Below are 22,116 nucleotides of genomic sequence, written 5' to 3' on the forward strand. Positions count from 1 at the left end.
GAGAGACTAATCAGAGTCAGAGAGTCTCTCACAAGACTTGTCAGAAAAACGCAGCTTATTATTTTCTCCTTTTTCTTTAATCTTCTTCTTTTCTTTTCACTTTCACATCGGCCAAAACAGTGCTTTTCTCTCTCCGGTCGCAACCAGGAAAAAGCCACAACCTGCAAAAGCACTTGTTGGAACAAGGAAGGATTAAAAACCCCAAATAAGAAAGTTAAAGAGAGGAACCGAATAAAGGTAAAGCACTTGAGCACAAATGAAAAAAGTGGATTTGCTACTGCCAAATTGCCAATCCTCTTTTTGCTTCTTTCAGTTTTCTGCAATGGAATAAAATTTTAGGCTTATTTTAAGGCAACACCCTCTAAAATTCAGTTTCTCTCTCATTTTGCCCCTCAAAATTTAAATTTTCTCACTTAAAACCTTGAGACTCAATTCTTTTCTCACATTCCCCCCCCCCCCCAACCAAAAATAACTGTAAAAATTTGTTAACAATTCCGTTAAAAAGATGATGTGCCACAAAGTGGGACCCACTTCTCACTTATTATGTTTGAATTTATTTTAACTTTTAAATTTTGTAATTTAAACACAATTATCATGAATTAGAAACGAACAATTAACAATTATCCATCCCCACTTTGTGCCACATCAGCTTTTTAAATAGAATTATTAACAGATTTTGACAATAGAGGGAATTGTGGGAAAAGAATCGAGTCTCAAGGTGTTAACCGAGAAAATTTGAGCTTCAAGAGAAAAATGGAAGAAATTGTGTTTCAAGAGGTACTGACGTAAATAAGTTAAATTTAAGTTGATCTCTAAACATTAACGCTAGTTTAGAGTTAGTTTTTAAATTAAATATCCGTCATATGAGGTTTCTGATTTTAACAAAACCGACACTATTGGTTTGAGATTTTTCAATTTGATTACATGATAAGGTATACAACTTTACCTATTTGTTTATAAACATTCATGTAACATCTCACATCGTTCAGGGGAGTAGATTATGTAAGCCTTATATATATTCTCATCTCTACATAGCACGAGGCTTTTTGGAAGCTCACTAGCTTCGGGTTCCATCGGAACTTCGAAGTTAAGTGAGTTCGCGCGAGAGCAATCCTATGATGGGTGATCCACTGGGAAGTTCTCGTGTGAGTTCCCAGAAACAAAACCGTGAGGGCGTGGTTGGGGCCCAAAGTGAACAATATCGTGTTACGGCGGAGTCGAGTCCGGGATATGGTGGGGGCCTAGGTTGGGATGTGACAATTTGGTATCAGAGCCAATCCCTGGTCGGATATGTGTCGACGAGGACGTCAGACCTTTAGGGGGTGAATTGTAACATCCCACATCGCACAGGGGAGTGAATCCTGTAAGCCTTATATATGTATATATATATATATATATATATATATATATATATATATATATTCACATCTCTACATAGCATGAGGTCTTTTGGGAGCTCACTAGCTTCGGGTTCCATCGGAACTTCGAAGTTAAGCGAGTTCGCACGAGAGTAATCCCATGATGGGTGATCTACTGGGAAGTTCTCGTGTGAGTTCTCAGAAACAAAACTGTGAGGGCATGGTCGGGGCCCAAAGCGGACAATATCGTGATACAGCAGAGTCGAGCCCGGAATGTGGTGGGGGTCCGGGCCGGGATGTGACAATTCATCACATGTTGAATTTTTGATCCTATTAATTTATTTAAAAATTGGATATTTTCTATCCATACTTTTTGTGAAAGGAAACTAATTTTCATGTTGTTTTTAGCCTCTCACATACTTATATATATTTCTGACCATCGAATTGAGTAAATTATACATAGAACCATAAATATAAAGTAAGAATACATATTTATCATTCTTTGTTAAATTCTGGATCTCTTAACAATATTTGAATGTCAAATATAGTTTATGTGATATATGTATTTAATACAACCAATATCTGGTCGTTGAGATGATAGCTATATATATATATACATTTTTTTACGTGATATATATTTAATATAACCACTATCTGGACGTTGAGATGATAAATATATTAAATATAGGGAAATATTGTAGCCAAATACCTAATTATAATGTTGTTTTTTTATATTTTGTTCCATAAAAAGTGGGAGTGTAAATAGTTTTATTTTATTTTATGAACAAACGATATTATCTACTCTAAGGAAATTGGTGGACTTAGCCAGATCCCTAAACCCTTTAGCAATAATATGGTTCAAACTCGTATTTATAAGAATCGAACCTAAAACCTATTATTTACGAATAAAAATATATAAAACTGTAGTATTGAGCAAGAGTGCAAATAGTTAAAAATCCAAAAATGTCTATGTTGAACGACACCAGACAAACGGCGACTCAAACGAAGTTAACTCGTCCCTCTCAAACGGCATCGTTCAGGAAAGCGTACTGTTGGAAATCGCGTTTTGCTAACGTTGGAAAACGGCCCTGACGCCTCCAACTCGGCGTGTTGTGTGCGATAGCAATTTTGGAGAAAAAAACAAAAAAAACGTGAAAAAGCAGAAGCATAAATCCACAGATTTTCTCAGAACACAAACACACATACTGGAATCGAATTTCTCACAAAACACTTCCATAAATTCTGAGCGTTTATATTTTCTTTTCCTTTCCTTTCCAGCTCATAGTTTTCCGGGAAAATATGTGTCCCCACCATAAAACCTCTCTACCGTCAACTTCTCCAGCTCCCACCATCCCTTCTCCCCTGTTTGGTTCCTAAGAAAATTTGCAAAAGAAAAAGAAAACCCACAAAAGAAAAAGAGGCTTCCTGTCTCTCTCCAGCTTTCTCCTCCTTAAAACAAAAACCCATTTCACCATTGCAGCAGAACGACCCAAAGCTTTCTCATTTCTCTGAGCTGCTTTTTCTCTCTGGTTTTCTAGGCTGCCAAACATTGACTGGAAATAGTGTTTGATTTGTTGTTTTCTGGGTTTTTTTGGTGAGGTGGGTTATGAGCAAATGGGGGACTCGGCTGCTACAGTGAGGCTGGTTCGGTGCCCCAAGTGTGAGAATCTTCTTCCGGAGCTTGATGATTACTCTGTTTACCAGTGTGGTGGTTGTGGTGCTGTTCTTCGAGGTTTGCTTCTCCTTCTTCGTTTTCTTAATTTCGTTTTTTAGTTTTTGTAAATTTTTTAGTTAATGCAGTTGTTTGGTGGGGTTGGTGATAAAACTGGGAAAAAGATAGAAACTTTACGTTTTGTGTCACATGGTTCGTGTTGGGTTTCTGACCAAAATGTCAGCACCTTTGATTTTCTTTGTAACCAAACGGCTACCTTGTTCTTTGTTTTTATATGATGGTTGTGTTTTTTATTTTATAGAGGTGTGTGTTTTGGTTTATGTTATTGGAAATTTAGAAAAGGGAGTGAGATCAGGATTTACAATTTTTGGAATTTGTTATGGAATTAGACCCAAAAGAAAACCAAAATCCACACCAATGCTAATAATACGCCATCATTTGGATTTGTGGGGTTGAGACTTTTAAACCCGAAAAACCAGATATTCAAATCTGTAGCTACATTACTATCAACAATTTCATTATGTAGGATCCTAATCTGAATTGCATTATTTTCGTGAGTTTTTTCTGCATCCAAGATATGCCAATTCCTTTTAGTTTTGAATTTATTTTCCGCTCGCTAAAATTGAGGATCAGATTGTTGTTTATATCGTTTTACAGCAAATAAAAAGAGGCAAGAGGGGGATACTTTGTTGGAGAAGTCAGACAAAGAGAGGGTTGGAGGAGTTTGTGCCAAATCAGATGATTCAGACAGTAAAGGAATACTTGTGTTGAGTGATACTTCTGATATGGATGTTAAGTCGGCTGATGCTTCTTTGAGGTGTGATCAAAGGGATTTAGAGAAGGGAAATGTGAAAAATGCTGAGGTCGTTAGGAAGCAAGCGAAAGATGCAAGTCAGAACTGGTTTGTCGAGGCTGGCGTTGATATGAGCATGAAAAGAGATGAATTGGAGAATGCTTCGGGAAGAGAACATGGAGATTTGAATGCCCAATTTGGTCCCATAAGTGCAAGTCGAAGATCGCAATGGATGGCAGATTGGCGAGCTCAAGAGAATGGTGAAAAGGAGGGAGTTCGAAGACATCAAAGAACTGATTTTGGAGGTATGAGGTCTTCAACTTCAACCTATCAAGACGAGGGCCCGTCAAATTACCATTTGGGTTCTTCGTATAGGGGTGGGGAACCATTGAGAAAAAGTATTGTCCCAGATGAGGCAAACAGAGTTCTGTACCTTGAACAAGACCGAGCCGAGCTTCTGAAGAAGCTGGATGAGCTGAGGGATCAACTTAGCCGGTCTTGTGATTTGGTTGATAAGCCAAAAGAGAAAGCTCCTGTTGATGGGGGGATGGTTCCTCCAGATCCTTATGGTAGTTCTGACACTTCATATGCAGGTGTTTCTTCCGCGGCAAATAGGGCTTCGATGCAGTACTTTGGACCTGGTAAACCTGTCGCAGCACATGCTCATTTCAATCACTTTCCAGAGGCATTTCCCTATACCAATGGCCATGAAATGCCTATGGCTAGCTTTTCTTCTACCATGCATAATTCAAACAATTTTCCTAGATATGGCGATCCTTTTGGATCCCACATGCACAGTGGAGCTCCTCATCCCTTTCCCAGGCAATACCAGCAACCATCGCTTCCATACTTCTCTGGACAGTATGCTGAAAACAATCCTGATCCATTTGAGCTTTACCCAAATAATGCATCGGTTCACCATCCTACTTGCCCTTGCTTTTATTGCTATGACAATCACCGGCGGGGTTCAGTGCCAGTTCCACCCACTGCTTTCCACAATAAAAGGTTCCCTGATTTCCCTAGTAGTTCCATGTTCCATCCTGGAAACCCGGGGATGGTCGGTCCATATGATCACAACAAACCTCGGACTTCGGTTCCTCCACCCTTTAATGTTTCGCAAACCCATACAAGATGGCCAAGTGACCTTAACCCCAAAATGGGAAGCTTTGTTCATCCCCGTCCAGAGAGGGTGGTGCCAACCAGTGGTGGCCGACGATGTCTTCCATTTTCTGGTGGTGCTCCATTTGTAACATGTAATAATTGCTTTGAAATTCTGCAGCTGCCCAAAAAAGTATTGCTTGCCGAAAAGAATAAACAGAAAGTGCGATGCGGGGCATGCTTTACTGTGATTGATTTTGCTGTTTCTAATAAGAAACTAGTTCTTTCTCATGCAGAAGCAAAGAAAAATCTGTCGGAAGTTAATAGCTTGAATGAGGTGGTCAATGACAGTACTTTACATTCACAAGGCCATGTCACCCGGATCTATGCTCATTTCTCCTCTGATGATTATGATACTTCTGGCTATGATTTTCAGTCAATAGATAGAGAACCTGCGTTACCATCCACAGGCCCAAGTTCAACTGGTAGCAAGCCTCACGAGATGCAAAGCTTTCATTCTTCATCTCCCAGTACCTCTGAGGATGACGGCATCCCAGAAGCTACAGTTGCTCCAAAAGAATTCACAAATTCTATTCAGCAGCCAATCAAAGGCACTTTTTCTCCGCCTCCTGCTGGTTCACCTCTAGAGGAACACTTTGAATTCTCATCGAACAATCACGTGATAAACCGACTTGGGAAGGGAAACCGCAGTAGTCGCTCAGATCAAGAGAAGGTAAAGCCAAATAAGGTCACCTCGCGACAAAACTCTTTACAGGAGACATCACTAGCAACTGAGATGGAGGTATCATTTAATGAGTACTCCAACACTGGGGTTTCCCAAGATTCTTGGGATGCAAACAAAGAGGAGCATCAGCCAAGAACCAACAAAGGGAGTGATTCATTTATTACGAACTTTATTAAGAAGAGCTTCAGGGATTTTTCCAAATCAAATCAGACAAGTGATGGGAGAAGTAATGTTTCGGTTAATGGGAATTTAATACCAGATCGTGTGCTCAAGAAGGCCGAAAAGATGGCTGGAACAGTCCATCCTGGACAATATTGGTAAGTGTACTCACTAAACACATAGTGCATTTCTATGCATGATTACCTTGAATTGTGCTTACAATCTGTTACTGCTCTTATATCCATGAAAACGGATCATTGCTTTGTAAGAAATATAAGATAATAGCTTGCCTACTTGTAATAGCTTTTGGAAAAACTGGTAAACCAATAAAATCACGGGATCACAAATAGCTTTATGTTGCAACTATAATCTCTCTCGCCTCCTCTATTTTACTCATGTCTTTGCCTTCATCAATTTTGAAATGCAGGTATGATTTCCGAGCTGGATTCTGGGGTGTCATGGGTGGCCCTGGTCTTGGCATCATTCCTGTAAGTTAAATTGATTTGACACTAATATCAAATCCATAAGCGGTTATTTCTAGTTATTTGCTAATGTTAATGGAAAATTCTTTTCTTGTGCAGCCATTTATTGAAGAGTTCAACTATCCCATGCCTCAGAACTGTGCGGCCGGAGATACCAGTATTTTTGTGAATGGAAGGGAGCTTCACCATAAAGATTTGGATTTGCTGTCCAGTAGAGGACTTCCCACAACCAGAGATAGATCTTATATCATCGAGATCTCAGGGAGAGTCCTGGATGAGGACACTGGTGAAGAGCTTGATAGCCTTGGCAAGCTAGCCCCAACGTAAGCACTAACTATTTGATAGCCGTCTCATTTAGTTCTTTGTTAATTACTCAAGATAGTAAAATGTTGCTATTATAACCAAGAGCATATAGACATATTAAACCTTTATGTTGTCTTTTATCGTGGACATGCGGTTTTCTGTGACAAATGGAACATGGAACGACGATGTGTTGAATATATAAGACATAGATAATCTAGGAACACATCGTTAACATAAAATGTTCACGAATTTACCACTTTGTGGTCAGCATCATTTATAGTTTTACGAATGATATTGTATGTTTTAGCCACTCTTTTTCCTGTTACCTGTACTGACTTAATGTAGTGATATTCATACCGTTTAATTTGTCTAATCTAAACTCTCCCTGGGAGCTTTTGGAATCTTCTAATGTTTCTTGCTTTGACAAAACTTTGAACAGAGTTGAGAAGGTAAAACGTGGATTTGGCATGAAGCTTCCAAGAGCAGCTGCATAATCAACATGTAGAAATCACTAACTTCATCCCTCGCATGGAGATTCTCAAGTCATCCATCCCGAGTTGGAAAGTAAAATTATTAGGGAAAAGGGGAAAGAAACCCGGTCGAGGAAAAATTCTTTGAAATGTTCAGCAGCTGCACAACATTGCAGATAACCGAAAATGAATGATAAGCTGTAGGATGCTCAGTGGGGTGGTTTTATCTGATATCTACAGTAGCTGTTTTCTGGTTTGATTTGTTTAGTGCATGTAGATCATGCTAGTTTTCGTTCAGCTGCGACTCTTCATTTATTAATTTATGTAAATGGTTTGGTTTTCTGCTGTCTTTGCTATTATAATGTATGAGGTTAGCGTTTATCTTGATCATATATAAATTTGCTGGTAGCCATTTCTATTAATTTCAGTTTTTTTCTGCAACATATGGGTTTCCTTTTTGCCCCTGCATAAACAATTGGTGCTCGTCTCAAAATTATGAGCAAGGAGCTTGCAACTCAAATGATTAAGAGCGTTTATCTATGCATTCTAAATTCTGTGCTCGAATCATCGCTCTCCCGGGAATAATAAAGTCTCAGTGGTTCAAGCAACTACCGACCTAATCAATTGTTAGCTTCTCAATCTGGCAAATGAAGGGCCGGAGGCAATCTTTGGGACCCCGGGAGAAAGCTGAAACAGGCCAAGCCAATCATTGGTTTGTCCAGCGCAAATGCACAAAGACGTAAGCACCTCAGGACACTTCGCAAATCCCATACGCAGTTTTGGTGGGCTCACCCTCATATCAGCCTATTGCTTAGAGCCCAGTACGAGGGGCATGCCAAAGTAGGAAAATTCAGAATGGCCATTTGGAACTTATATCGAGAAATGATTTATGCACTCACATTTTTCTCCTTTACATGTATATCACTTTTTAGTCGTTGGATTGAATTAAGAGACAATGAGGAGTATAGAAAGAGAAAACAAAAGTGCGCAAAATATTTCACTGTAAGAAAATGCTAAAATCAATCGTCTATTAACGTTCACATGCATGAACTTTGTAAATCAGCTTGTGTTCGTGTCATCTAACTGATGACAATTATCTATCTAAAGAATCTTATGATGTTTAAATACGTTACAACCATCTATCTCACCGATGATATCACTAAAGACAATACATTAGTTGCAAGATAGTTTCTCTCGTTAAGACTTGGTAAAGAAGAATTCTGAAAGGAAGGAAGGACGGAAGGGGGGTTGAAACTTGAATGCATTGCAGTCTGCAGTAGGCAGTTGGTAATAAAGCCAATTGACAAATGAGGATTGATAGGAAAGCTCTTTAAAGCTTTCGCTTTCCATTACCATTAACCATCAGGACCAGACCAATCCCTACTTGGTCGCCCCACCCCACCCCTACTTATATAAACCATCTAAAATATAAGTGTTAAATTAGATAAGTTCAATTCGTAATATCCTTAAAAAAGAAGAAGAAAACCACACAAATTGTTTGTGTTTTTATGGAAGGAAAATAGAAGAAATGCATGAATTTTAAATAATTCAATGTACTTAATCATTTCAAATTCATAATCTTGTTTCTAATTATTTTAAATACATGCTTCCTGCACTGCATTATACTACACAGAAGGTTGTATTTGTATGGAAAAAAAGGAAAGAGGTCCTCTCTGGTCCCTTCCTCATAATCCACCAAATCAGGGAATTCGTACCATTGAAAATTGATTCAACGGTTGAAGTTATTATAACTTTTAAAGTGGATCCCTGTTTGTAGCCGTTGAATCAAATTTCAATGGTACAGATTCTTGATTTAGTGGATTAGAAGGAAGAGATTTGGTAGATTAGAAGGAAGAGATCCGGAGATAATCCATTTCCAGAAAAAAGTAGAAGAATGTTTGGATTTGAATAACTCATTATCTAATATTATTTTATAATATAAATATTTTCAATGTGACAGTCGCACTGCTGGGCTGCCAATTAATAATACTAATTCAGGTATATATTACCGGTTAACATGATTAACTAGATAATTTGGTAGATTAATTTACAAGTAATCATCCAGCAAAGAAAATAAAAAGAGTTGGTAGCTAATCGCCAAATGTGGTGTAATCAAGGTTGGCAACATTGAAAGAAAAGAAAAGAACAATATGATTCAGAAAAGTGCTCGACTGTTGATGTAAAACAATTTAGGGTTTAAAGCTGCTCACACGTTTCAGCCAGCTAAATTGGGATAATATAATAATCTACCAACTCCCATTTTACTAATCAAATTCAGGTCAAAGGTGCGAGCAGGTGGGCAGTGCATGTCATGACTCATGTGCATTGCAATTTGCAAACAAAAGATAAGACACCAAAAATATTTAACTTAATATATAGATTATTTTAGTGGTTGAGATGAATTCTAAACTTGTATTTCACATGATATATTTTAGGTTTGATTATTACTGCTGGTGAATTGCAAGATGATGGTCATGGAGAGTTTGAAATGCTTATATAAGTCTTTCCGACTCCCAAAATAGTAGATTGCTGTGACGAAGTCACCAACTAATCCATTAAAAAAAAAAGAAGAAGAATAAATTGACTAAGCACATTTAAATTGATTCCTGCAACATCTAGAAAAGGGAAAGAATAATTAAAAACCACAAAAAGATTATATTTATTAATCATCATTAGTCTACAACATAATTGGTCCTATTTGTGCGAAGACATTTTTTGTCAACCGATTCAAATACAAAAAGAATAATTTGTCATGGATGATACATAATTCTTTCCCTCGGGGTGAATTTAAATCGAGATTCCCAAATATATAGTAAATAATAGCAGTTTGGTAATATAAGTGAAGCAAAAAACATCATAGGATGTTTTATATAATTGCATTGTTTGGTCAACACAAAGTGTTGAAAACTTCAAAGAGTGGATTTGAACTGAATTCTCGCATTCTAACATAGTAACAAAACATGCAATTTACGTGTTGAGTTTTGACTCAAACACGTGTTCTCATTATGTGTTGGGAGTGTGAATCTTACGTGAAAAAGTAAAGTCTTGCATAATAAGCTTTACCCGACTCACAACATCTCTCTATGTATTAGGCAGACATCACCCACCTAAATCCTAATTATCAATACAAAACAGCATATTTTCTTCCTAAAACTAAAATGAATTTTACCAAAACACTTTTGATACTATTCATTTTTAACGAAAAATCACATTTATACCTTTTTATGGTACTATTCATTATACCTAAAAGTTTTTTTTGGATTTTTTGTTTAGTTTTCTTGGTTTGTTTTTTTTTTTAGGTTCAAAATTTGGATTGTTTTGCTGCAAAACAAAAACCAACCGATTTCATCACTTCTGTTTCTTTTTCATATCTTGAAATTCTCCTCTCTCTCTCTCTCTCTTTATCTCTCTCTCTCTCTCTCTCTCTCTCTCTCTCTTCGAGCTCTGAGATGGTGAAAGAAATGAGGGTTCAATCGAACCCAATATTGTCATTCCACAAAAACAGCCATGTATTTGTGAAGTTTGCAGTCTGCTTTGTCTTAGTTGGTCTCGCTTTTCGACTCTTGTTTTCCGATTCTGCACTTTCTATCGGATTAAATTTACCAGTAGAGCCACCTTCTCTTGCAGCTGCAGACCAACAAGAAACAGAATCTTCCTCCTCTTCTGCTTCTGATTCTTCTTTATTTCCTGTCCAAACTCAAAACTCTACAATTGTTGATTTTCCTGGAAATAACTCTCAAACATATGGCAATGGTAAGTATTTTCTTTTATTTATGTCCCTGTTTTGGTGTTTTTGCTTGGTTGAAACCACATGCATGAATGTGAAAATCCAAGTCAGACAAAGATATTTTTTATGCAAGCGATATTCTACACTATACTAAATTCATCTAAACTACGGAGATGGAGATTCGAACTTGGATGAAAAAGTGGAAATGCAAGTGAAATATTAAGAAGAAAAGGAAAATGTCTGGTTATGTGTTAATTTTCATTTCTTTGAATTTTATACATTTTTAGTAATAATTTATAAATGCAATTTCATGCTTTCTTTTTTCTGGGGACAGAGAGGATGCATTTTTCAGTCATAGACTTGAATTTTTTTCCATATGGAGTGATTAGTATGCAACCGATTTATTCACTTTTACTAAATAATGTAGTTGCAGTAAAGTGCGACCTTTTTACTGGAGATTGGGTACCAGACCCATCAGGTCCAAGATACACTAACGAAAGCTGCCATGTGATGGAATCTCATCAGAATTGTATGAAGAACGGTCGCCCCGATTCCGAGTACTTTTACTGGAGGTGGAGTCCAAGAGACTGTGAGCTACCCAAGTTCAATCCGCAGAGTTTTCTTGGTACGATGAGGAACAAATCATGGGCCTTCATTGGCGATTCGATTTCGCGGAACCATGTCCAGTCATTGCTTTGCATTCTCTCTCAAGTACACTCTGAAACTCGAAAACTAGCTTATGTTTACTGAATCTATATGCTTTAGATCTACTAAACTCTGTTGATTTTGTTTTGCACTTCCAATTAACCACAGTAGTGGCTGTGATGATTTGGTCTAGTCACACTAAATTTCCACTCTGTTGGACGCGGCGCTAAAGCTCAAATCTTATGGACGACTGTTGCGATAAAAAGACTTTTAAAAGAATCATTTCACTTTCTAATGAAACCTTAGCCACTTTTTCTCTTTGGAAATTGCATGGATGTTTAGATCAAAATTAGGTTGTGGATTACAGCTGAACTTTTATGGCGACCATTGCTTTTTAATTGGTTGTAGAGTCATTTTCGTAGCTGGTTTACCTACTATCTATGTGGATCATAATTGTTTCGATATCAACGTCGTTTAGGGAACGTTAATGATTGATTACTGATGTATGATTTGCTCCTAAAGATTTCAAAGTTTCCATCTAAGCCCTAAAGGTTAAAGAAAAGTTCTTCCCTGCCTCGGTTTTCCCATCTCGCCCTTCCTCGCGCTTCTCATGTGAGCTCGGGAAAAGAGATTGGAAGATGGGGATAGGGAAACTGGGGCAGGGAAGTTTCTCTCTTATGTACCGACCCCATAGCGGTTGGTATATTTGGACCTTACAACTCCGGTGTAGATACAGGACCTACCATGATCTGACATTCTTGTAGATTGCATACCTTCTTTGCTGGCTTTCCATTTTCTGGTCCCAAATGATAATATTGATCACAATTCAGAGGTCATGTCCCACAGGTGGAGCAAGCTGTTGAGGTATACCATGACAAAGAATACAGGTCCAAAAGATGGGTTTTCCCCTCTTACAACTTCACCCTTTCGGTAATTTGGACTCCGTTTCTCGTCAAAGCGGGTATTTTCGAAGACATGAATGGAGTTTCTACTTCCGAAATCCAGCTTCATCTTGACGAGCTTGACAAGACATGGACCGATCAGTATAGCAGCTTGGATTACGTGGTGATTGCCGGAGGGAAATGGTTTCTTAAGACTGCAATTTACCATGAAATCAACACGGTCAGCGGCTGCCATTACTGTCCCGGAAAGAACTTGACAGAGTTAGGGTTTGACTACGCATATCGCAGTGCCCTCCGTCTGGTTTTCGATTTCATCACTCGTTCGGATCATAAAGCGTTTGTTTTCTTGAGAACCACCACACCTGACCACTTCGAGAACGGAGAGTGGTTCAGTGGGGGGTACTGCAATAGATCAGTGCCATTCAAAGAGGGTGAGGTTGACATAAAAGATGTCGATGCTGCAATGCGAAATATCGAGTTGGAAGAATTTGAGAAGGCTACAGCCCAAGGATCGGAGAAGGGAGTAAACTTTAAACTACTGGACACAACCTACCTTTCACTACTTAGACCTGATGGGCACCCAGGTCCATACAGGCAGTTCCAGCCATTTGCAAAGGATAAGAATGCCAAAGTTCAGAATGATTGCCTACATTGGTGCTTGCCTGGGCCAATAGACTCTTGGAATGATTTGGTTATGGAATTGTTGGTCAATGGCGGAAAATATCGATGATCGAACGCCTGGCTTATCGATCGAATGCCTAGCTTATCAAGCTCTCGGACTTCTTGGCCGGAATCAAGTATTAGCAGTCTTGCAGCTGTGGTTTGTCCTGTGATCAAATCTGTGCCTAAAACAACAGGCGCGACGCTGACCCGCAATCCATGAAATGTAGAAAGACTTTGCTAAGGAAACAACGTGAAGTTGCATGTAAACATATTTATTCTTTTACAATGTCAAATTCTTTGGCCAAGCTGCAAAATTTCATACCCTTTTATATCACCACAGAGCATATATATGAAACTACAAATCTCACAGAAAAATCCCATTTCTGTAAAACTTATGTACCTACCACTGCTGGAAAGAAGAACGCAAAACTCCACACAAGTTCATCGTTAAGAAGCTATTTACGACTTACAGTTCTCCCTGCCTCAAAACTACTAGCATCATGTAAAGAAATACCATTGCACCTTACTCCTCTATGGTTCACAGAGTTCTTGGCTAGCATCACGCTGCTGAAAGGCAGCGCAGATTTGCAGTCTGCCAAAACGTTTCTCTTCTTTATACAAGAACCGAACCTAGAATCCGCCGTCAAGACAACCGTCAAGACAACCGAGAATGCATATTCCAGGAAATTCAACTCCACAACCTTAAATCAGAACTCACATTTCAATTCTGGATTATTAAACTAACAAGCCATGTCGGAAACTGCAGCATCACCACAATTTTACACAACAACAAATAAAGACAGAAAGTGAAAAGCTTGGGTTACATTGAAAAGGCAGCTCTTTCACCTTCCTCCTCTTACTTGCTTGAAGTGGATGCATCTGCATTCTTCGGCTTCGGCTTCAGAAATCGATCCTGCGTAATTTAACATGTAAATTATTATGCTCACGTCCCTAATCAAGTTCAGCAAAAATACAACATAACCCAGCTCTTATTTAAATAATTTCACGATATATGCACACAGTACATACATATGTGTGTGTATATATATATATACACACACATATAACTATATATATATATAAACCTGAAATTCCTAAAACTTGAATTAAGAAAATGAAGCTCTGAAACCCTGGATTGTTTTCCCTACCCGAAGGAGCAGGATCTAGACACATAAATCAAAACCCAATAAGCTCATTTGATGACTCGATAGTTTAACAAAAATAGTGGATTAAAAACAAAGAAACATTCGAATTGATGAATCTGAAATTCTATAAGATAAAATAAAAATTGAAGAGAAGAATAAATAAAAGGGGAAGTTACGTTATCGTAGAAGATGAAGTGGGCGACGACGACGGTGCCTACTATGCCCCCCAAGATCGCTACGGGTCCTGTCAACAGACTCCATTTCCTGTATATCATCTTCTTCCTTTTCTTCTTCTTCTCCTCCTCTTCCTCCTTCTTCCCTTCTCTCGATGAAGCTCAGGTGTCTGGTAAGCTTTTGACTAATTTGGAAGCGTTATACGAAGAGGACCAAGTTTATTGGGCCTCAACTTGGGCTACCCAAAGTCTAAAAGGACCTATTCTTGGGCTTTGTGTATACATCAGCATGATTTTCGGACGGATGGAATCAGAACTAAGGGTATATCTAATTGCAGTCCCAAAAATTGTTCCTTATAAAAATGAGTTGTATGGATACCCACAATTTTTTTTTTAATTTTAACGACCATTGTATCCCATTGTTAAAGTTACCAAAACATCCAATTAGGGAATAATTTTAGCATTTTAAAAATAAAATAAAAAATGAATGGGTTAGGTTTCAAATGAGTTTGTGGACATGTCGATAGGGTTTCAACTCATTCTGGTTGGAACTCGTTCATTATTGAGAGCATGTATTGTGAATGGTGTGCTTTTTATTGCTTTATGTTTGGCAACTATTTTACATGAAATAATACTTGGGCGCTTACTGTTCAGTATCCGAGTATTACTCCTTTTTGACTTGATCCAATAAAAAGTAAACACGTGTAATTTTAAAATAAATTAATATACTCCCTATTCTGGTAAAGAACAACCTTAAATACCTAACCAAACATCTATTTCTTTGTCGTTCTCAACATCCCTCCCTTGAGAGCATTTAAAGTGGGGTGTGAGAAGATTTCTTGGGTTGTGAAAAAGTTTCTTTGATTTTCCATCCGTTTTCTCCATTTTTTGGTCCATATCAAGATTCAAGCTCCCCATGTGAGTCCAAGCATGTTAGGCCATCTCCAACCAATCTGGCCAAAGGGCTATAGGGCTAAAAATAACTCGAAATAACACGAAAACCGTCTCCAATCGAGGGTTAGGCCAAAGGGCCTGTGGGCCCCACGGACCAAAAATGGGAAATCAGGCCAAATGGCTGGCCAAGGGAACCAGCCAGCCAGCCTCGGGCCGGCCTAAGTTTCAATCTCCAATGGCTAGCTGACGTCATGCTGATACCAGGCTACCGTTGCATTTGATATATTTTTTTCTTGGGACAATTTTTTTTTCCTATAACTACCTAAGCCATTAAACAACATTAAACAACACAATCTCCACCCTAGTACTACTTGGGGAAGTTATTCAAACTTAAACAACATTAAAAAAACATTTAACAACATAAAACTTAAACGCCTACTCCATGCTTCTTTTGGCCCAAAGATGTGCAACAAGATCTTGTTGTAGGTACTTGTTTGTGGCACGTGAACATATCATCTTATGACGCCTCATGTACTCATTGAAAGATATATTACCAGTTCTTGTATCCAAAGGCAAATTAGGCCTATCATATATTTTCGCACGAGCCCTCCTTAACCTATTTGGATCATCTTGGTCGTCATCAGACTCTCCATCAATATAACCATCTCGCTCATCCTCCACAATCATGTTGTGTAATATGATGCACGACATCATGATGAAGTTCAATTTATCTCGACTCCACCCTCTTGCTAGTTCCTTAATGATTTTCCACTATGCTTGTAGAATACCGAAAGCTCTCTCAACATCTTTCCGGTATGCCCCTTGGTGTAAGGTAAACCACCTTTGGGCATCATCCACATGGTTTGCAATTGCTTGGAAAAGTGTTGCCCACTTTGGGTAGATGCCATCTGCCAAGTAATACACCATATTGTACTGACACCTGTTGATGTAGTAGTCAAGTTGAGGTGATTTACCCTCCATCAGATTATTGACGAGGGGTTAACACCCAAGTACTGTAATGTCATTTTGGGATTCTGGAACTCCAAAGAAAGCATGCCAGATCCATGTGTCAAATGAGGAAACACCCTTTAACATAATAGTTGGTTTTCTCAATCTTCCGCTGAATCCTCATTGCCTCCGGTGGGACAGTTCTTCCACTACCAATGCATGCAATCTAATGACCCTATCATGCTCGGAAAGCCACAGTCTTCAGCTTTATGAAGGAGCCAATCCAGATCTGCTTGATTTGGTTTTCGAAGGTACTCCTCTTTGTAAATCTGAACAACTATGTGACAGAATTCATCAAGATTATCAAGGCATGTAAATTCAAACATACCATATGTATCATCCATTGCATTAGTTGGGGAGGCATAGGCCAACATTTGGAGTGCAATAGTAACCTTTTGATGAGGTGAGAAACCAAGGCGGCTTGCTCTGTCTATCTTCTGTTGAAAGTATGGATTGACATGTTAGACATCATGAAGTAAATGCTCGAAGAGATGACGCCTCATCCAAAAGCGACATCTAAAATCCTATTTTGTGTACATTGAGTTAGGGTTGAAGTAGTTGTTCATCGGAGTCTCATGCACCATTTCTCTATTTCGTGGTTTGTAAGAACAACCAGCAACAGAGTCATCCCATTGAGGTTGTTCTTCAAATGCCTCACATGCCATGACCCTAGCCATTGTTGCCATATATGTTGTGTTGCACCATGCTTCATTTTATTCATTGGACTCCTCATCTTCTCGTCTCATATGCGCCCATTTATCTTCCAATTCGGAATTGGATGAGGACTCTCAGTTAGAATGCAAAGAGGATCCAAAGTTGGAATTCATTGCAAACTTGAATTGAAATATTGGAGAGGGAAAAGATGAAGGTGTGTGAATTATACCCCAATATTCATCCTATTTATGGATATTGGAAGCTGAAGATAAGAAGTGCTAGCAGATAAGAAACCTATCTAAAATTTGCATAACCAATTACATCTCGACATATGGCACTCGAAATTCTATCTGAAAAATTATTAAGATTACATATCGACTAGAAATTTGAAAAGTTACTCACATATCGACAAGTAGCACTCAAAATCTATCCGAAAAATTATTGAGATTACATATCGACAAGAAATCTGGAGAGTTACTCACTTTAGCGACACGTGACACTCGAAATCCCATCCGGAAAATCATTGAGATTACATATCGACAAGAAATCTGGAGAGTTAGCGACACATGTCACTTGAATTTCTATCCGAAAAATTATTGAGGTAGTTTAATTTAAGTAACCATATTAATTCAATTAAAATAATAAATTATGTTTGGTGTATGACACTTTGGCCCTCTCAGTTGGAGATGTTTTTTGTCACAGGGATATGTTTAGCCTATGGCCCTTTGGTCCTCTCGATTGGAGATGGTAAGAAATATGACCTGACACTGTTCATTAAAATATTAATTTCTTAAAGGGCTATAGGGCTAAAGGGAGCCCTTTGACCCTCATTCGGTTGGAGATGACCTTAGCCTCCCAATGTTTACATTGCTCAATAATTTGCTTTGGTGCCTATATGTACTACTACCAGTAGTAGTAAGGTAAGTACATTTACTCTTGCATTCGATATTCCGAGTTTCTAAACTTTCAATCTGCAAAACAAATGTTCCCTTACATATGTATAACATATTGTTAATAGAAGGATCTCCGCCAAAAAGAAGTTGTACGGTTAAAGGATGGATAACTTTCCCTGTCTAGTCTAGTCTTCTATTTTGTATCCTTAAACTACCACTACAACAAAATATACCTTAAGACAGCATCTCATTAACAACATACACTTAACCCACCTTGTTAAATATTAATTAGAACAACATGCACATCTTATATGCATCCTGTTGTAAAATGTCATTTTCTTTCAACAACATCATTGCATGTTGTCTATAGCTTTCGTGTACCAGATTTTTATTTTTGTGATATTTATATATCTCCACAATTGGACAGAGTTGTCTTCTTCTTTTTTTGTTTTTGTTTTTTTTTGTCTAGATGGAGCCGGATACCGGAATAGTTCTGGAACTCCCTCACAAATGAAACACATCAGAGGTATGTACACTACTGAAAGTCCAAGAGAGATGACACTTATCAAGTGCCGTCATGAAAATAAAATATGATCGAGAAATTTCTGATTGAGTTAACATCAAAGTATTAATTACCCCACGCCTATATAGTCTAATATGATAATCTTAATAAATATATTGTCTTGCTTGTGAGTAAGCAATATCATAATCAACCTCTCATTATCTCGGCCTCAATAATCAATCCAAAGGGATGCTGCAAAGTAGCAAAAAACTCAAAGACTCAAACATCAATTTCTAACTTCTTTTGGCGTCATTTTTCATCATCATAATGTCATAAAAATGTGAATTGTAATATTGTGTGGGATAATACTTGATCAAATATAATTAATGATCGGAACCATTCAATTTATTTAATATTCATATGAAGATCAATTCTACAAAAATTATTGAATTGTAGATCATTTTATCATCCAAATGTATCAAATAAATGATTAGTTCATTATGAATATATTATTTGGTACCTACATCGTCAAATTTTTTTATTCATTTGAATGACTAAATAGTCTTCAACTAAAATGATTTTTCAGGGATGATTTTCAAAAAAAGATTAAGAATTTAAACTATTACGATTATGAAATTTGTACGGTCAAAATATTTATTTCTAAAACAAAGGAATAATACGAGTATTATCCTTTTGTGTGTCACGGACGGACGTGGTTACGCAAGTGTGTGTATATATATATATATTCGAAGTTAAATTAGTCTAATTTTTCGATATTCCTAAGTCTCCTTTGGTGACTTCAAAATCGTAGCACCTTTGGTTCACTCATTCTTTTCCAAGAAAAATGTTCTTTTTCTTTTGTTATCCTTCCCCCTTTTAGCCAAATGTAGTATTTCGACACAAGAGTATATTTTTCTTGAATAAAGGTATAACTTGAGAACATATAACTTGAGAACATATACTGAAAATCCAAGAAAATTGTCTACCTATGAAAGTATAGTGCTGTCATGGAAACTTGATAAATAAAGGAATTGATCGATAAGTTTATGAATAAACTAAGATTAGAGAGTCAATTTAAAACCTAATTGATAATTTAATTGATAATGACCCCACGTCTAACAGGATTCTATTACGATAATCTAAGTTATTAATGTTTCATTGGCGAGTTATCAACCCCATTATCTCAGACTCAACAATGGATCCAGGGCTGCTGGCTACCGCAAAAGATGCAGACATCATTTAACTTCTTTCAGTGTCATGTTTTCATCATCATAATGTCATCAACAAGTATTATGTCCAAGCCAATTTGAATTGTAATATCTAGTGTATGCATGATGCATGGATTATGGAAATGGCTACGTACCAATATATAATATACACATACATCCTCAAACTTAATTATTTACTAGCTAGCTAGTCCAGGTTTTCTCAACTTACAGTATCTTGTGGCGACTTCAAATTTCAAGTTTTTTAACACCTAATTGTTATCACAGTGAAAATTACCTTTTCTTTTCTTGTTTTTCTTCCTTCCCCTGATGAGTGGATATTAATTTATATTTTTACCATATTTTAGTTATAATTTATTTGTTATTTTAGTAAAATTTTAACACTTTGCTTTTTTTTTTTTTTTGACAAAAACTTTGCTCTATATTTCAATTGTAGGACATGCGAATCTACTTTGGGCATAACGCAATGAAACGGAGGAATTTTGGAGTAAAACCACTTGCAGTAGATTCATGAGTCCTTGAAGATGACTGTATCAAAATTCCGGATTTTATTTTCAAGCCGTTTGATCATGGCGAATAAAATGCGCAGTTTTCCCAGATTGATGTTTTGGAAGATTTTGGACGTTTTATCAGTCAAGAAGGCATTTTGAAAGGATTGTTTCTTTTGAGAACTTGAGGAGGACATGTCAAGATTTAAAAAGAGACCCTTTAGGACCAAATCTAAGATGATTCAGTCGGTCAAAAGAGAGATTTTCTCCAATTTAATTATTTTTAAGTAATAAATGAAAATAATTTACTTTGTACATGAACAGTGGTTAATGACAAATCTACATATAAATAAATGTTTGGGGTGAGTGATTGGCGCACCTTCTACATCTCAAAATGAAATAGTTTGTTCTGATGGTCACATTTTTTGAGTTGGTGATCACCGGTTATGTGATAGCTAGACTTTATAAATTAAAAAAGAAAAACTATATATATTGCTTTCAAATTTAACAATTTTTTTTAATAAGAATGTAGGATATTAATTAAGATGCCGATAAAGTATATAAAAAGGGATAGAACATAAGAAAAGAAGTGAACATCTGAAGTAAAAAAAAAAACCACGCCGGAACTTTCTAACCGGAATCAAGGGAAAAAGAGACTGCCACTGAAGAATAAAAGATTTTAAAATGTAATCACTCAATAGACATCCTCAATCAAAATGTTTACTAACATGTCTGGTGGTTCCTCAAACCAAGCCGCCTAATGTTACTCTCCAATTCCTGCTCTTGCAAGCCAATGTACGTGCTGCCTGATTTGCTTCTCTCCTAACATGACCAAGCTTGGATTGAGAGAAACCTCGAAAGAATGAGCAAATATCATTAATTATTGGCCCCATATTAGATGTATCATCACTCTGCTTGTTGCATATATATAGCAACTATGGCAAGGATAGAATCTCCTTCAAACTCCTCTACAAACATGACAACCCTTTTATACTAATCATATTTGATGATTAATTAATTGAAATTTACTAATTTAAAACTTTGTCAAACTGTCACTTAGTACTAAGGACTAGTGATATTCCTCTTCACTTGTAAGCATTGTTCTAAAAATTCCTGCTTAGCGCTTGTTGAAATATCACATATCGACTGCATCTATAAGAAAAGAAGAGTTTAAATATCCTAAACCTCACTCTAACTAACACCAATGTCTTTTGTGATAAAACCCTATACCTGACGAATTGTGTAGGTGATAATTATCAAGTTGGGCACAATATTTGTGTTGGAAGTGGGTATTTGGCCAGTTTATTTGATAATTTTACATGGTATTAGAGTCATAGAGTGGGACCGTACTGCTACGTGATGGATGCGTCCTTTTGGCCCCGCCCGATGATGGTGGGTCCCTTGGCTACGAGTGTAAAGTGAGTCCCCTTGACTCCACGTGGTTGTCAATTTGTGGATTTCCCATGTGTGACCCACTAATTGGGTCTCACATGAGGGGTGTTAACTACATAGCAAAAGATGAAAGATTGATACAGTTTACAGAAGAAGAAGATGAGAGAGAAAGAAACAAGAGAGAGATGTAGAGGAAAATGAAGGAGAAGGATTGTCTGCCCTCCTCTTTCCATACTCTCCCTATGCCCTCCTGTTTTGTGCGGTCACGGTTAAGCCATGTCAACATTTTATATTAATTTTTATATAAAAATAATAAGACAAAAAGCAAATGTTGACGTGGCTTAACCGTGACCGCACAAAACAGGAGGGTATGGGGAGGGTATGGAGAAAGGAGGGCAGACAATCCATCTCCGAAAATGAAAGCTCTTGAATTGATTAATCTTTATGATACAACATTTCTAGCTATATATACAAACACACTTAACAACTTAACAAACTTCTAACAAAGCTAACAACTAAATACGTCAAATGATGCCATTTGTCCATTGCCATCCAACATACTGAATAGTGACACATGTCATTTTATACCCCCCTCAATCCCAACAGGAGAAACCCATTTTGAGATTAGAAGAACATTTGCAATCACTACTTAAAGCTAAACTCTGAAGAAAAACCCAATCATCTGTCTCTTGTTGATCTTGAAGCTCAAAACATTTGAGTGTAA

The 22,116-nt window shown here is 37.4% G+C and overlaps 2 protein-coding genes and 1 long non-coding RNA gene across 4 annotated transcripts; 2 read left to right on the top strand and 1 right to left on the bottom strand.

Annotated features, from left to right (window-relative positions):
• The first annotated feature begins 2,530 nt into the window (after positions 1 to 2,530).
• LOC126615553 (protein ENHANCED DISEASE RESISTANCE 4-like) lies at positions 2,531 to 7,502 on the top strand. 2 transcript variants are annotated; one of them, XM_050283391.1, is made up of 5 exons: positions 2,531 to 3,090; positions 3,664 to 5,983; positions 6,253 to 6,313; positions 6,407 to 6,630; positions 7,050 to 7,502. In XM_050283391.1, exons 1-5 carry the CDS (start codon positions 2,973 to 2,975, stop codon positions 7,102 to 7,104), a joined length of 2,778 nt encoding a protein of 925 aa, XP_050139348.1. In that variant the 5' UTR covers positions 2,531 to 2,972; the 3' UTR covers positions 7,105 to 7,502. The 2 variants fall into 2 exon arrangements, with proteins under 2 accessions (XP_050139348.1, XP_050139357.1); XM_050283400.1 differs by having other exon boundaries at positions 2,534 to 3,090; positions 3,688 to 5,983.
• A 2,918-nt stretch (positions 7,503 to 10,420) lies between these two features.
• On the top strand, positions 10,421 to 13,392 carry LOC126615570 (protein trichome birefringence-like 25). Its single transcript, XM_050283421.1, has 3 exons — positions 10,421 to 10,833; positions 11,235 to 11,518; positions 12,299 to 13,392. Exons 1-3 carry the CDS (start codon positions 10,530 to 10,532, stop codon positions 13,082 to 13,084), a joined length of 1,374 nt encoding a protein of 457 aa, XP_050139378.1. The 5' UTR covers positions 10,421 to 10,529; the 3' UTR covers positions 13,085 to 13,392.
• A 302-nt stretch (positions 13,393 to 13,694) lies between these two features.
• LOC126615588 (uncharacterized) lies at positions 13,695 to 14,627 on the bottom strand. The gene is made up of 2 exons (XR_007620848.1): positions 14,339 to 14,627; positions 13,695 to 13,930 (listed from the first exon to the last, which is right to left on the bottom strand). It is a non-coding gene; the product is annotated as an uncharacterized LOC126615588 (long non-coding RNA).
• Between the last annotated feature and the right edge of the window lie 7,489 nt (positions 14,628 to 22,116).

The sequence above is a fragment of the Malus sylvestris genome, chromosome 1 (genome assembly GCF_916048215.2).
Source record: "Malus sylvestris chromosome 1, drMalSylv7.2, whole genome shotgun sequence".
NCBI classification, from domain to species: domain Eukaryota; kingdom Viridiplantae; phylum Streptophyta; class Magnoliopsida; order Rosales; family Rosaceae; genus Malus; species Malus sylvestris.

Bases quoted from the DNA above. Each gene is read 5' to 3' on its own strand.
- LOC126615553 (XM_050283391.1), top strand. From the start codon at position 2,973: ATGGGGGACTCGGCTGCTACAGTGAGGCTGGTTCGGTGCCCCAAGTGT. The intron at 6,314-6,406 runs GTAAGTTAAATT...TTTCTTGTGCAG, and splicing joins CTGGTCTTGGCATCATTCCT to CCATTTATTGAAGAGTTCAA. The intron at 6,631-7,049 runs GTAAGCACTAAC...AACTTTGAACAG, and splicing joins CTTGGCAAGCTAGCCCCAAC to AGTTGAGAAGGTAAAACGTG.
- LOC126615570 (XM_050283421.1), top strand. From the start codon at position 10,530: ATGGTGAAAGAAATGAGGGTTCAATCGAACCCAATATTGTCATTCCAC. The intron at 10,834-11,234 runs GTAAGTATTTTC...TAAATAATGTAG, and splicing joins CTCTCAAACATATGGCAATG to TTGCAGTAAAGTGCGACCTT. The intron at 11,519-12,298 runs GTACACTCTGAA...CATGTCCCACAG, and splicing joins TGCTTTGCATTCTCTCTCAA to GTGGAGCAAGCTGTTGAGGT.